We start from the raw sequence: 16,005 nt of genomic DNA on the forward strand, positions 1-16,005 counted from the left end.
CGCTGCCAAGTTGCCCAATGGCTGGCCAGGCACCCCCCCACTTCCGGCAGCAGGTGAGGGGGAACGCCGTCCCTAGCGTTTCCCCCCTTTCTTCGACTTCTTCCCAGAGCCTCCACGGGAGGAGGAGGGCTGGTTACGGCTCCCCTTTGTAGAAGTCGAAGAAGACAGAGTCTTTCCCCGGGGCTTCGACGCAGCTACCGTCTTAGCCACCGAGGAAGCGCTAGCCGAGCTCTTTGACTTGGCCGCAGTCCTAGGCTGCCCAGAAGCCTTCGAGACTGCCTGAACCAGACGGTCACTGTCGTCAGTGCGCCGTCTGTCCACCGCAGCGTCCACCATCTCTCCTGGGAAGAGAGACGTGGAACTCCGTAAAGGTCCGTTGCGAAGTCCCAACGCCGCTTCACGCCCGGCCGCCCTGGAAACCCGAGTAAGGACAGCGTCCCTTACGTCGGAGAACCAGGTTGGCCCACAGGTTCACCGTCTGGTGGGCAAGGAAGGAGATGGCTTCTTCCCCCAGACTGGCAACAAGGAAGGAGTGCTCCTTCCCCCAGAAACTGGCCGAAAGTCTCTAGGCCGTCTTCGGGAGAAATTCCCCCGGAGTTGGCTGCGACCTTAGATACTGTGAGGGACCACAGATCTAACCAGGAGACGGCCTGAAAGCTGCCATGGCAGTAGATTCCAGGCCGAGTGCCTCTTGCTGCGAGAACCATAGGTTCTCGGACAGGAGCTGCTGCAGCGACACACCCGGAAGTCAGCCTGGCTAACTCCGGGTTCACCTGTTTGGGCGGCATCGGGTCCTCAGATGGCACGTAAAAACGCCGCTGTCGCAGCAGAGGAGGTGGAAGCAGCTTGCTCGACCTGCCAGACTTGAGAGAACCGTCTTGCCCGGAGACAGCGATTCTACCTGGTCCAGCACTGAGTCGGCAAGCTCGGAACGCGGCAAACCCACCGTCGGTCTGGGTTTCCCCTCTTCGGGCCCCAGCACGAACTACTCGAGCCGGGACGTGGGCTCGGATGGTGGGAGCGCGATCCTTCCGCGAGGTCGTTGTGCTGACGAATCAGCGCAATAACCTCGGCAAAGTTCCTCTGGATCTCAGGAGTGACTGCGTCCTGCGGAGTCGGACCATCCAGTCCTCAAACAGGAGCATCTCCCGAGACCCTCCTCCCTCGAGGGAGGAACAGCGACAGACCCCTCTCGGTCTCCTCCAACCACTTGTGCATACGACCTGGCTGGTCCGAGAACCGTGCCTGGTACGTAGGACGACGTGGTGGGATCCTGATGGGGCGCACCCTCACGATCACTCCTCAATACCTCGTCCCTCCCGGTGTAAACCCGAGGATGGTTGAAGGTATGGGAGAGGCAGACCTGACGCTCCCTCCTCGCTCGCTGGTAGAACCAGTGGGCTTGGAAGACTGCAGGCGATCGTCAACCCGCGGTGGCGATCGAGCTGCAGGCCTAGTCGAGCCGTCTCGCTGTGGAGAACGGCTGGACCGAGAACAGCGGCCCCGGTCTCGTGTGTCAGAGGAGCTGGTGCTGGTTGCCGTACCCGATCGCTCTCTGTGAGAAGTGACGGTCAGGCGACCAGCGAGCTCCACTGTCACGGTGAGACCGGTGCGTATCCTCACGGCGCGTCACGTCGCTGGTACCAGCCGTGGCTGGCGCCGGCGAACGAGGGGACCTCTTTCCCAGCCTCAGCCCGTGGCCGGTCATGGACCGTCACGTCCGCCCGGGTAGCCAGCTGCTCGCCGCGAGAGCGAGAGCTGGTCTGGTGAGAGTCGCGTGAGCGGCTGTCACCAGTCTTCCGCTCCGTGCCGTGAACCTGACGCTGAGCTGGCTCAGAGGTCTGGTTCCTAGCTGCACGGTCGCTGGTAGGCGACTGTACACTCGGTACCTCTCGCGAATGAGAGGCCGAGACGGATCCTGCTGCCGTGGTCGAACCACTAACAGCAGGTGAGGAAGTGCCGGTATTAGCCGGCACTCCTCTGTCCCCGTAAGTCTTCTTCCTTGCGGAAGGAAGAAGAGACGGGTCCTGCCCCCGAAGGAGCAGGTGACCAGACGGAAGAACCCCCCGTCTCACCAGAGCGAGACGGGCCCTTAGAAGTTCCCGAAGGAGACTTCTTAGGGGGGGGGGGGAGGCGACCTTCTTCTTCTTAGGCGGGGGAGCCTTAGAAGAAGAAGGGGAAGAGGCGGCAGACGACGACGACGACGAAGAAGACGATGAAGACGACGACGACACCTTCCTCCTCTTCTTCTTCTTCTTCGTCAACCTCCTCAGGACCGATGTCAGATCTGTCATCCAGAGCGGAGCCGGGGCTGCTGTTGCCGAAGCAACAGGGCCCGGACGCACCTGTCCGAACAGATCAGCATCGGGAGCAGCGGAGCCAGGAACAGGAACAACGTCAGCAGGTGCAGGCATCACAGGAACAGCAGTGGAGACGGCAGGAGCAGGTACAGGAACGGCAGCAGTGGTCGGCAACGTCACGTCCGTGAACAGCGGCTGGGCAGGTACGGCAGGTACGGCAGGCTGTACAGGCGGTCCAGATGGACGGACCAGCGGCACAGACATCCTTGGTACTGGTGGAGGTCCAGGGGCGAGCTCTTCGGGCACACGAAGTCCGGTCGCGGCAGCACGGCAAACCCAGGCGGCGGCATCACACTCCCCCGTGGTACGGCGACTGGCCCCTGCACCGATGTAGTTGGTGTGACAGAGACCGCGTGCGGGGTGTACACCAGGTGAGGAGGTGAAGCATAGCCAGGCTTGTAAGGGTCGTGGTGGTGGTCGTAACCGTAGCAATGCGTGACCGCCACAGAGCCAGCGAGATGGTAGAGCAGCCCCTGGACACTCGGCACGCCCTGCAGCCCCAACGATGCACACCTGTCCGAGGGTCGTCCTTTCGCGGCAACCGCACCTGAGGAAGCAAAAGTCGGGTGATTAGGCAGGATCCTCTACCCGCTCGCGCGAAGACGAACGGATAGAGGACCCAGAGTACAACTCGACATCGGGGTATCTAGCGCCCTCCTCCACACTCGACAGGTCGGGTGAGGAGAAGGACCTAGAAACCCCCCCCGAAGGGGAAGGCGCCAAACGTGGGAGCTGAGCGGGCGGCAGGAAAGAAGACGAAGTGTCCGTAACCAAAGGAGTCGCGGGAGAGCTTTCCGATGACTCCTTTGCAGGCCTTCGCTTCTTCCTGCCTTCGTACAAAGTCCACTGCGCCTCCGACCAATTAGAACATACTTCACAGGGCTCGGCTCGGGTGCATTCGCGCCCCCGACACCGAGCGCACAAATAGTGGGAATCAATTTTCCGGGAATGAGCGGAACTTTCCGCATTTACGCCCTTCGGTACCCGGGCATAGTCTCCGTGGGGTAGCGAGGCGTGGAGATTCCATTATTGATCAATTCAAAATTGAAGAAATAAGAGAGGAAATGATTGTACTTACAAATGTTCACACACAAACACAACCAAATACTCATGAAAGCAAACGACGAGAAGCGGGCAGAGAGCGCGAACACACACGTCCACTCGCTGTGAGGCCGAAAGCAAAAGTGATTTGTTTACCTCCCAGTCGCGCGCGCGCGCCTGTCGGACAAGCAGTTAACTACCGAACCCCTTGTTCGAAAGCTTACGACCTATCCAGCTGCCGCTAGTACCTTCCTATTGTAAAAGGACCGAAGGTTTGTATGCCGTGTCGGAACAAATCTGTATTCTGAGCTTTATTCCTATTACATACAGGGTTAAGTACTACATACGTATAATAATTCTTGTTTAAATGGTATTGACATGGTGTATACTGTACAGTATACTTGCAGAGGAAAGGCTATATCTCTGCTAAGTTAGGCCAGAGTTTGAATAGACTAGCATTGAGCATGTATATCATTTATCTCATTTTTTTGCAGTAGTCAAGTATTTGACATCCCACATAAGTATAATTGATTAGAAAGTTAACGTTGCTAATACCTTAACCTAGGATCAAATAACATTTTTGAGGCAGTCAGTTACTCACCTTGTTGTCAGGTACTCACCTGGAAATGACTTACAGATTTCTTTTGCCAAATGCATGGCACTTTTTAACTAAAACATATAGTACGTACTGGTATTATACCATAAATTACTGTTTCTAAGATGTATGAACACATCGATTTTTTAGAACATTCTAAATATGTACCTTCAAAAAGCAAACTGATCCTACATGATCCTGGTTACATTTACCAGACACTAAACATTCTTAAACAATCAATTACATTACTATAGTACTGAACACCTAATACCAGACACAGCATAAGCAGCAAATATTATTCATATAGTATATACTGTACTGTATAATCTTTGGTAAAAGCATACTTACAAGGCAATAAAGTATGAGGAAGACGAGTAAATATTCTTCGGTCTAGATGCCCCCATAGTTCTCTTAAGCCTGTCAAGTCATATGTCTGAATATGAGTGAGAACCTGGTCAACCAAACGATCAACCTGCAAAAGGCAAAATGGTACAGTTCTATACAGTTCTTAGTTTCATAGACTATCCCGTAAAAATCTAAACCATAAGATTATTCAATGCTGCTCATGATATACAACACACAGTACCCATGTTAATATTAACAGAAGTATTACAAACATATTGCTGCCATGAAGCCCAATGACTCAATAGGCAACCCCCCACCAATGGCAGTACCTGGAGGGGAACGCAGCCCCTAGCGTTTCCCCTTCTTCTTTCCCTTACCCCTCCCCCCTTTCCCGAAGGTAAGGAGGGTTGAAAGGAGAGTGACGGCACTTCTTTCGAAGAGGAAGAAAAAGGCTGGGCTGTTCCTCGGGACTCCTTAGAAGAGGAGGACTTCTTTGGTTGCTGAGGAGGTGCTAGCCAGACTTGAAGGTCTGGCCGCAGTGGTGTGTAAAGACCCAGAAGTCTTTGCCACTGCCTGGTAGACAAGGCGGTCCTTATCGTCATCCTGTCGCTTGTCCACCACAGCATCTACCTGATCCCTGTTGAAGGGAGAGGCAGAACCCAGCAAAGCCACGTTTCATAGGGACAATACCGACTCAGGACCGAGAGACCTGGTCACTCAAGAGAGAACAGCATCTCTTTTCTATTAAGAACAAGGTCACCTACAGGTTTGCTGACTGGTGGGCCAGGTAGGCTGATTGATTGATTGATTATGTCTGTTAAAAACTGGTGTCACAACATCTCGGTTATTGACACCGAAATAAATTTAGATAAAAGGTAGAATTAAATCTAAGATTAATTTAACATAAAAAATCTAAAAATATATTTATATGAATAAATTTGTTCAAATATGTAAACTCTTACATAGATATTCTATTATATAGTCTAAATTTTGTTGAGGAGGCCAGCCTCCCTCATAAAGATATATATCTGCTCTATATTACAAGCCTTCCAAGAATTGTAGATAGGATAAAATTACCTCCTCTATCACATCCCCAAGACAGGAACCAATGTCTCAAATTCCTGAATCTGGGACATTCAATCAGCAAATGTATCACAGTCAAGGGCACAATACGGAGGATTTTCACGAGACATCAAGAACCCATGTGTGAGTCTTGTATGTCCAATCCTCAATCTGCACAACATCGTTTCTTGTCTCCTTGGCATATACGGATATGACCAAGGAGACACTGATGACGTGATACTACGCATTTTCTAGGTTCAACCTGTGTCTGCCGGTGAAAAATCCCTGTAGCTCATTTTTCAAGTATAAATATATCCTAAATATACCAGAGAAAAAGCTTTCATGGTATGCTGAAGTTACTACCCTCAGCGCGAGCACCCCGAAGGGTGTCGGTATAAGTAAAGGGGCGAAGTGGAAGCTACTATTCACAGATCCTCTGCCACTTAGAAGATTCCCTCTTCAAAATCCCTCTGCGGTGGGAGCTGTTCCAAGCGGCCCCCGCCTCACCTTCCACTCGCTACTACTACTAATACCCACGCGTCTAGCTCATTCCTGTATTAGCAGTCTTTGTGTGTGCATCACTTCGATTCGCTCCAGGAGTTTTTCCACTTTTTCACCATGGCAACTGCAGATAATTCTTCTACACCTAAGTTGATTACCCCAATTTACGTGTTTTAATTTTTATGATTGAAATATTCCTATAATTCGCCTTCGGCCCCTCAGAATAGTATTGTGGGCGCCATCGGTTGAGCCGCCATTTTGGGAGCGTCATCGGAGCGCGTGCAAATTTTCAGCACACGATATCTACAAAATATTTACATATTATATGTTAGGCATTATGTACTTTATCTTAAGTTGATGCATTGTCATCAGTAACATATATGTATTGCGGAATTACCTATCCGTACTGATATTAGAGTAGGCATAACCTGCTCTTGACTTTCGTTGGGGGTACAAAGGAGTGGGTTAGTTTACGTCGTAAATAAAAGGCCCCCTCCCCAGCGGTTCAAGGGCGGGTTGGCGCCGGTCTCTGCATGATTTATAACGATGCACAATATCATTATTGTTGTAATTATCATATTCGTGAGAAGAGAGGAGGGGGCCGTTCCCCCTCTCTCTCTCACTCTCCCTCCCTCCTCTAGTAGGAGGATATGTATGAGTAGCACAATCTTAGATAAGTCTTGATTTATGTACATTATTGATTCACTGAGGTTGGAGGAGTTGCCTCATCTTCCCCACCTAGTTGAACCTAGCCTAGGCTAGCCTAGGAAGGTAGACTAGGTGTCCCTTACCTAGTACCCTTAAACACACGTAACTCCCCCTGTGGTGCTATTAGGCTAGCTGGGAGGATATTAAAATATAGTTGTTTCTCAACCGGTGTGCTCTCGGATCTACTTCACTGCCGGTCTAAATCGAAGAAATTTGGTTTAGTAGGTTTGGTTGAGGCCACCCACCCGGCCGGTCTAGATTGAAGAATTTCTATTTAGTAGGTTTGGTCGAGGTCTACCGTCCACTTCAGTCTGACAGGGGTCCCCAATTGACCCAGTTCTGTTGTGTTTTCGGAACTTGAATGGATCCATACGGGTGCTTTCTCCACGCCTTTCTTAGCCTAATATCCTTACAACTCCTCCATTAGACCTCGCTATGAATATAGTATTTTGTAGTATTTATATTGTGTATATGTTATGTAATTGCCGGTCTGGTACATCTGGCCTAACCCGGCATAGCCTCCTGATTGAGAGCAACCACGCCATATAGCTTTGGTATAGGTCCATCTCTGATCGGGTGGGTGGCCAGGCAATCATGACCGACCACATGCGCCACGTTCCTTTCCCCCCCCCCTCCTCCTCTTACTAGAGGGGGAGGGGAGAAAGGGAAAATAGGGGGGGAGGGAGTGGGGTATTGTTATTATTTTATATACCAACCCGTGTTTCTTCGAGTAGGCGACGCCGACTCACAAGCGGTACCGCACCAGTCGGCAGACATAGCTCCGGAGCATACATTATAGCAGCTCCGTCGCTCGTTGCTTCGTTCTCCAACCCTTCTCACTCGGGTGGAATCGGGCTGGGAGCTACGCTCCCTTTAAATTAGCGCCTTCAGGTTCAAAGGTATGCCTTGCTGACCCCCCCGCACCAGCCCCTTTCCTCCGGCATTATAAGGGATGTTAGGAGACGATTCAGTTAGCGGACGGAGCTTCGGGGCCCCATATAGCTCCGGTCCTATAATGACCAGGCCGGTGTGACTCACCCCACACTCGGCAACGGAGCATTAAGAAATGTATTGCCAGTGCTCTAATTCCATCCTCACTCTCGGCTTCGGCGGAGTTCAACAACTAGGTCCGGCTACGTAAGGCTAAGGCCCCACCAAATCCGTCGCGGCGCGTCGCGTGCATCCAACATGGCTATCCGTCTACAAGCGTCTCCGTCTTCTGCGCGTGTGGCCCAACCAGACAAACGAGTGACGGTTATAAGACGGACAATTCAAACTTCAGCAGTACTTGCCGTTATGAAGGGAGAGCGCGAGGTTTTCCTCTAACTCGGTGCTGTCAACCAAATTAGAGGCGTTGAACAGTAGGAAAATCTGGACTTATGAGTGGAGAATATGCAAAACTCTTTCATAAGTTATGATAGCGTCCAGACAAGTTTTTTTAATATTGTCGGATGCCGCCGAAAACCTTTGACTTAATTCACAAGGGCATTATATCTCAAATATCAAAATTTGATACCAATTACAGAAGATCCGTATCAACGTAAGAAACTTGTAGTAACTCTGAGGGAAGGATTGCTGATTTAGAAATTAAAGTTGCACTTTATTTTATTTAATACAAAAATTAAGATACATAGAATTGTGTGAACTGAACACTTTGATACAGGAACTTCTGAAACAAAGATATTTACATAAATGTATCCATTAGAATATAATAAAAAAATACTTTAATTCTTTATCATAACCAAAAAAGGGATTTTGACGTAAGTGGAAAAATCTATTTTCTGGGCGATTGGCTCGTGTACGCCAGCGAAATATCCTCCTTTAATCTATTATTTCTAGGGTAAATGTACTAACACATACCAGAGAATAAATAAATAAAGAAAAAGGTCAGTATAACTGACTCGCTCACCCTCCCAGAGGGTGTCGGTATGAACACTATGGCGAGTGAGACTACCACGAGCCAAATGCCAATAGAATTCTCCCACTACAAAATCCCCAAGAGGAGAGCCGACCCACAGAGTGGGCAGCACCAACTACTACTACTCCATCCCATGCTGCCGACTGCTGCGCCTCTGGTGGCCATCCTGAAGTTAGCAGACAATCTTGGCGATGGACGGGTAGGGCGGGATTTCGCTGGCGACACTATCCAATCGCCCAGAAATAGATTTTTCCTTACTCAAAATCCCTTTTCTTATGGGCTCAGCTCGTGTCGCTGCGCGAAATCGTACCAGAGAAATAGCACAAGATTGTAAAGAATTCAACAAAATACAAAGAGGTCTCAAATAAAAGATAAAATAAAAATAAACGAATATAATTGCTAATAAGGATACATATACACAGTTGATACAAAATAGAAATATTGCTTAAATTACACTTAATTCTAATAATATTTCTTAACTTAAGGTAATATACCTATATACAGGAGAAATATGTTTCATATATGTACAAAAATGGTATCTGTGTAAAGCTATGTATCAAAACATTCTAAAGCAATTAATATAAAGTTGAATAAAACAAACTCAACAATAATAATATATAAAGGAATGTATATGACTTAATATACAAAACCCTTAACCATTACAATAAGATGTATCTCCTAGCATAAAATAAGGAGATGACATCCACGAGATCAATATCCATCATCAAATGTGATGTCCCTAGCAAAAAAAATAAGGGACACCCACTACAATCATCATAAAAGCAGCTAAGAAACAACAAGGTGACCGTAAATGAACAAGGCAGGAATAGACGAACTGTGGGTGAGGCAGGTAGAAAGGAGGACTGGATCTTCTACTAAAGATTAGTCAGAGTCAGGGGAAACTATGTTCCCCGCTGCAACTGCTGAAAATTTCAGAGCTTCCAAGGACTTTAAGTAATGACGTTTGAAACACTGTCGGCGATTTCCATCCAGTATACTTTTTCAATCATCGAAGTTCATATGTTGGAAATAGTTAATTGAGGTGGCTACTGCCCTGACATCATGTGCTTTTGGGAAAGAGTCAGGATTGGCTTGTTTAATGCAAGTACAGGATTTGTTGCCTGATGCCTTTAATAGATAAAGTGCCACCTTTTTCTCTCGTTAAAGAAGACCCATGATGATGATGAGGAGGTCCTAGATAGAAAGGCTCGTAAGGCTGAAACTGGGCAAAGAGATACATCGTTGTGGAAGGGGTAGTACCTTCCATGGTTCCCACCTCATCAAAGGATCTTCATTCTTTGCTATAAAGCTACGTTCCGTGAGAAAGTAGCACTTCCCCTGTGGGAAGGAACTGAATATGATCCGGATCTCTGGATAACGCCGACAGTTCTGAAATTCTAGCTCCTGAGGCCAAGCTTAATAAAAATAGGGTTTTTCTTAAGAGCATTATAAACGAGCATGTGTCATTATTGGTTTCTGAAGCCAGCTTTAGAACATCATTTAAGAACCATGATACTGACGTAGGCCTTACCGAAGGCCTAAGTCTAGCACATGCCTTGGGAATAGACGAGAAGTAGGAGTCTGTCAAGTCTATGTTTGAACCCAAATTGAAAAATCTTTTTCAAAAGGCTTGACTTGTTTGTCGTAATTGTGCTAGCTGCTAAGCCTTTTTCAAATAAGGATCTGAAAAGGATATAGCTGAATTGATTGTCATGATCCTAATATCTGATTCTTTTCAGGAAGGTTGCTAACTTTTTGACAGCAGCATCATACTGTCTCAAAGTTGAATCTCTTTTATACGGATTCCAAGAAGAGAATATTCTGAGGGTCAATATTCGCATCCTTTTTGCTGCAAACTTCATGAAATCCATAAGTTAGGGTTTTGAGAATCCCTGAGGAAGCGAACACAGTCTTCGTTTGTACTGACTGGGAGAGCCTGGGATTGGGGATCCGAAGAGGGCGAAGACCCAGTTCCAGAATGAGAGGGTACCAATTGCTCTTCGGCCAGTCTGGGGCTACTAGAGCCACTTGACCCTTGAATGTCCTGAGTTTGTTTAAGACTTTCATGAGAAGATTCACCGGAGGAAAGACATAAATCTTCTCCCAGTTGTTCCAGTCTAGAGCCAGGGCGTCCGTGGCATAGGCCAGAGGGTCCAGGTTGGGGGCCACATAACACGGGAGTTTTGTGGTTTCGTTTTGAGATGCGAAAGAGATTCCACCTGTAGACCTGGAACTCTCTGAAGAATCCATTGGAACGAACTGTTGTCCAGTGGACCATTCCGACTCTAGAGGTACTGATCGGGATAGAGCATCTGCTATGACGTTTCTCACGTCCAGCTATATGAGTGGAGGAGAGATGCCAACTGAACTTGTCCGCCAGGGAGAAGATGGCTACCATGACGTGATTTTAGATGACGTGACTTGGAGCCTCCTCTGTTCACACAATGTACCACCACTGCGCTGTCCAGGACTAGCTTTATGTGGGAGTACTTTGGCGGGCGTAACTTTCTTAGAGTCAAGAACACTGCCATTGCTTCCAGTACGTTTATATGGGAACTGACGGAACTGAGGTGACCACGTTTCCTTGAACCTTTTTGAACTGGGAATATCCTCCCCAACCGCTTAATGATGCGTCTGTGTGGATGGTGATCCCTGGTGGAGGAAACTGAAGGGGCACTGACACCGAGTCGATTCTTTAGAATCAGAGGGACTGAGGATAATTTGTCCCTGGACCTGACATTTGCTCGTGAGCGCCAGATTCTGGTTAGGTCTTTCAGTTTGGCTTTCATTAAGATGTCGTCACTGATGCAAACTGGAGAGAAACCCAAGATCCTTTCCTGGGATCTTCTTGATGCCAGTTTGTGACTCAGAAATTGTTTGACTGACTTCGCTATTTCCTTTCTTTTGGATGATGGAATCGACAGAGTATGGGAGGATAGATTCCATTGAATGCCTAGCCACTGAAAGTTTGACTCTGGGGTGAGTCTTGACTTGGTCCTGTTTATCTTGAAGCCTAGATATTCCAGGAACTGAATTACTTTCAGTGTTGCTCTGTTGCATTCCTCGACTGTTGAAGCCCAGATCAACCAATCGTCGAGATACGCTACTACCATAATCCCTTGCGATCTGAGTTGTTGAACTACTACTTCCGCCAGCTTCGTAAACACCCTGGGTGCTACGTTGAGCCCGATTGATTGATTGATTGATTGAGAGTTATCTGGCGTCACAACTACCAGGGTCACCGACACCGAATACTAAATGTGATCTTTTAACTTTTATAATATATTATACAACATTCAAAATACCTTTATCTTTATGAGAGACATACGTATAAATTTTGATTTAAGAAAATAAAATAAATTTCTGATAAAAGTAAAATAATATTCCGATAAAAAGAATTGTGATTAATCACAACCGTAAAATTATTAAAAAAAAAAAAGAATATGTACATATATACTAAGACAGCACAGCTGTCAGATATATTTGAGAAGACCAGCTTCTTTGATAAAAGAGATAATGTTATAAATACATGCGCTTTCTCCCACAGTTTTGCCATGCTATAATTACCCCCTGCTTCACTACTATAACCTAAAAAAACGATTCCTAAGTTCCACCAGACTGGGACACTCTACCAGCAAATGCCTAACGGTTAGCGGAACTAAGCAATCGTCACAGAAGGGCTCAAGCTCCCCATCCATCAGATAGCCATGAGTTAAACGCGTATGGCCAATACGTAATCTACACAATACAACCTCCACTTCCTTGGCATTAGGTCATATTTTCCAAGGGTGTGTCTGACTAGTAATTTCTTTCATTTTATTGGGCCTACTCTGTCCCACTGAAGTACCCATAACTGCTGGATGGATTTTTCTTTCCATATATCATAGAATGTATCACGATATGGAAACAGGGCATTTTCTTGGTATCAAAGTTTTGCGCAGCTGATTTGGCTAGCTTGTCTGCCTCTTCGTTTCCTATATGTTCACGTAATGAGCAGGAACCCAACAAAAAGAAACAATGCTCCCTCTATACTGGTGCAAGAAAATCCACTGCAAGATCTTCAACACCAAGGGATGATCAGTATTAAAGACTTACCAGGGACTGAAGGCACTTTTGAGTCACAAAATATTGTGTAGCTACACACTGGGAGTGTTGTAATATGTTCCTAGTGCTACTAGGATGCCATACAATTCAGCTGTAAAGTTTGAGGCAATAGAAGGAAGTGCACCTCTTCGGTTAAAAGATTCGCTAAAAAACTCCATATCCAACGCCAGCACTGGACTTAGAGCCATCAGTAAATATAAAACTTGTATCTACATGCTCTGATACATGCTCTAAAAATAGGCCCTCATTTCCTCATCAGATTTATCCCTCTTTGCTCCACTGAAGTACCTACAGAATTTCACATCAGGTAACTCCAGACAGGAGTACTGGGATACACCAAAGGGGATAATGGGAAAATTTTCTAATATTCGTATCCTCTAAAATTGTTTTAATTCTATAGCTAAAAGGAGTGGGATACCTTGGATGACTTTCGTAAAAACCGTTAAAAATATTTCTATTTGCCACAGCAAATGCAGAGATTGGGGAGTTCTTTGCACTCTAAACCAGTACCGAAGTAATGATGACTGGCGATAGAGTTCAAGGGGTCATCTCTCCTGCATCAACTAGCATACTAGGTATTGGTGACGAACGGAAAGCTCCTGTGGCTATACGAATACCTGAATGATGCACTGAATCTAAAATTTTTAAGTTACATGAGGAAGCTGAAGAATAAACTTCACAACCATATGACAGCTTTGACAAGATTAAAGATTTATGAAGCTCAGTAAAAGATTTCTATCAGCTCCCCAACTGGTGTGAGAAAGCACCTTCAAAATGTGTAGAGCTTCTAGGCTCTTTTGCTTTTATATGTTTGATATGGGGGACCCAAAGTCAATCTACTGTCAAAAAAATAAAAACTAGGCCTAAGAAGTGTGCTTGTTCTACACATGGGATTCTACGGCCATACAAATATAGGTCTGGATCAGGATGTACTCCCCTGATCCGACAGAAGTGGACGCAGTAGTCTTGCTTACAGAGATTTAAAAACCCTGTTTCTCAGCCCAACTTATATTTTATTTATTGTTAATTGTAGCTTTCTTTCTGCTACAGTCATCCGGGTGGCAGCAAAGATATTGACAAGTCATCCACAAACAGTGTCTTTAAAACCTCTCTTGGAATGACAGCTGCAACACTGTTTATGGCTAGAGCAAAAAGTGTTACACTGAGAACACTACCCTGGGGAACACCTTCTTCTTGGCACCTTTTCTCTGATAAAATACTGCCAACTTTAACTTTATTAAAATACCTACGATGTAAAAAGGATTTCACATAATAAAGGTAATTTGCCTCGTAGACCACTATTATGCATAGTCTTCAGAATCCCATGTCTCCAAGCAGTAGTCATATGCCTTTCTATATCAAAAAACACTGTCACATGGTGTTGCTTGGAGGCAAAGGCCTCACAGATAGAGGCTTCAAGTTGCAGTAAGATGTCCAGGGTGGAGTGCATTTTTCGAAAACCACACTGAGAAGGTGTTAGAATATTTGTTGTGCTCTAGATACCACATCAGTCTTACATTTGATTTACCATTTTTTTTTTCCCATCAACTTACACAAACAGCAAGTTAAAGCAATGGGGGGCGGTAACTTGCTGCACAGAGAGGATCTTTTCTAGGCTTAAGGAATGGTAACATGGTAGCTAATTCCCATATGGTAGGGTAGCTGCTTTCATCCCATATTCTATTGATAATACTTATTATAAAAGTTTTGTGTTCCTTGAAATGTGTTTAAACATTTCATAAGGAATCTCATCTGGACCAGGGGCAGTGTTCTTGCTCCTAGATAAAGCAGAGTCAAATTCCCTCTCACGTTGAGCCCGAAAGGAACTACCTTGAAGGAGAATGTCTGGTCTCCTATCTTGAAGCCCAGATACGGACGGAGTGTCTTGCAATAGGGATATGATAGTAAGCGTCTGTAAGATCGATAGAGGTGGTGAGGACGGGGCCCCCACGGGGAAGTAAGGTCCGTACCTGCGAGATCGTGAGCATCTTGAACTTGTCGCAGCGAATGGCTAAGTTTAAGCGGGACAAGTCTAAGATTACCCTTCTTTTTTGTGAGCCTTTCTTTGGCACGCTGAACAAGCGTCCTTGAAATTTTAACCTTTTGACTCTCGCTATAGCTCCTTTCTGAAGGAGATCCTCCGCATACTCCGTCAATCCTTGGAAGGAAGTTGGCGGAAAGGTCTGGATGGGGGTGGGTTCGTTAACCAGCTCCAACCCAGCCCTTTTGACACAATGCTCTGAGCCCACTTGCTGAAGTTTCCACCGGTGGCGAAAGTGAAACAGCCTATCCCTCCTACCTGAAATTCCCTCATGGTTCTGGTAGCCTCCTCGGTCCTCGCCCCTGAAATGTTTTCCCCTATTAAAGGGACCTCCCGATCCTCTCCCACGAAAGGATCGCTTACCTCTGCCTCCCTTACCCGAGCGGTCATACTTCTGTGAAGCTTGACTCTCGAAGGCTTGATTTGTTAAGCTGGAGAGAGGGCGTAAGAGGTGGAGGGCTGAGGCTGAGGGGAGATAACGTAAATCGGCTGTGATTGAGCCTTGAGGTGGAAGGTTGGGCTGTTTGCACTAAGGAAACAGCCGGAACTTGCTGAGAAAAGCGTGGCTGCTTTTTCTGGTAGGCTGGAAACGTCTAGGTTTCCTTTGACCCCTTACCCCATAGCTGCTAGATCTTGTCGTCTCTTGCCGTAAGACCCCAACGGTCCTTAAGGCTCTGGTTCCAACCTCGTAGCCTCTGACTGACCTCCTTCACCATCGCTTCTGGGAAGAGGTCTGCTCCCCAGATGCTCGACGCAAGTAACCTATTCGGCTCGTGCCGAATAGTTGCTTCTTGTAGGACATGTTTCCTACAATTCGTCCTAGCAGTGGCAAACTCAAACATATCTGACTGTACCGTTTGAGTCAAGGATTTGGTCAGAGCTTGAAGAGCGGTTCTGACACATAGGCTATGGTAGCCACCTCGGTCATAGCCATGGAATTAATAGATCTGGCTAACCGCGATTTGGCGTCAAATTCTGCCTGAATAAGGCTATCTGGAAGCCTAGGTAGCTTCTCACCAAATGCTCCATAGCACAGTCCCGGTTTGAGTTTTGTTTGCCAGCTGAGAAGGTGTTAGGTAAGTCTTCCCACAATTCTCCGGCTGAAGGAAGTAACGGAGGATGTAGGATCTGCTTCCTTCAGTTGAGGCATGGGGTCCCCCTTCTGGGCCGCTGGGATGGTAGACGTCGCGATCTTTGTCAGGAAAGGGAGCGGGGTACTCTCATCCATCGTAAAGATCGTAAACGGACTCTTGAAAGGTTGGATTTTCGTATTGGAACAATCCATGTCCTCTAGACACCTGAGCCATTCTCTCTGAGCCTGGTCAGCGAA

The 16,005-nt window shown here is 46.9% G+C and overlaps 1 protein-coding gene across 3 annotated transcripts in view; it reads right to left on the bottom strand.

The window, feature by feature from the left end:
- Positions 1 to 16,005, bottom strand: part of LOC135219343 (WD repeat-containing protein 91-like) — a 299,064-nt gene that overhangs the window by 180,897 nt on the left and 102,162 nt on the right. For all 3 annotated transcript variants that reach the window (XM_064256020.1, XM_064256021.1, XM_064256019.1), the window contains exon 2: positions 4,345 to 4,468. In XM_064256020.1, coding sequence (XP_064112090.1) covers positions 4,345 to 4,468 — 124 coding nt within the window. The remainder of the gene's footprint in view (positions 1 to 4,344; positions 4,469 to 16,005) is intronic.

Source organism: Macrobrachium nipponense, chromosome 1, assembly GCF_015104395.2.
Source record: "Macrobrachium nipponense isolate FS-2020 chromosome 1, ASM1510439v2, whole genome shotgun sequence".
NCBI classification, from domain to species: Eukaryota; Metazoa; Arthropoda; class Malacostraca; order Decapoda; family Palaemonidae; genus Macrobrachium; species Macrobrachium nipponense.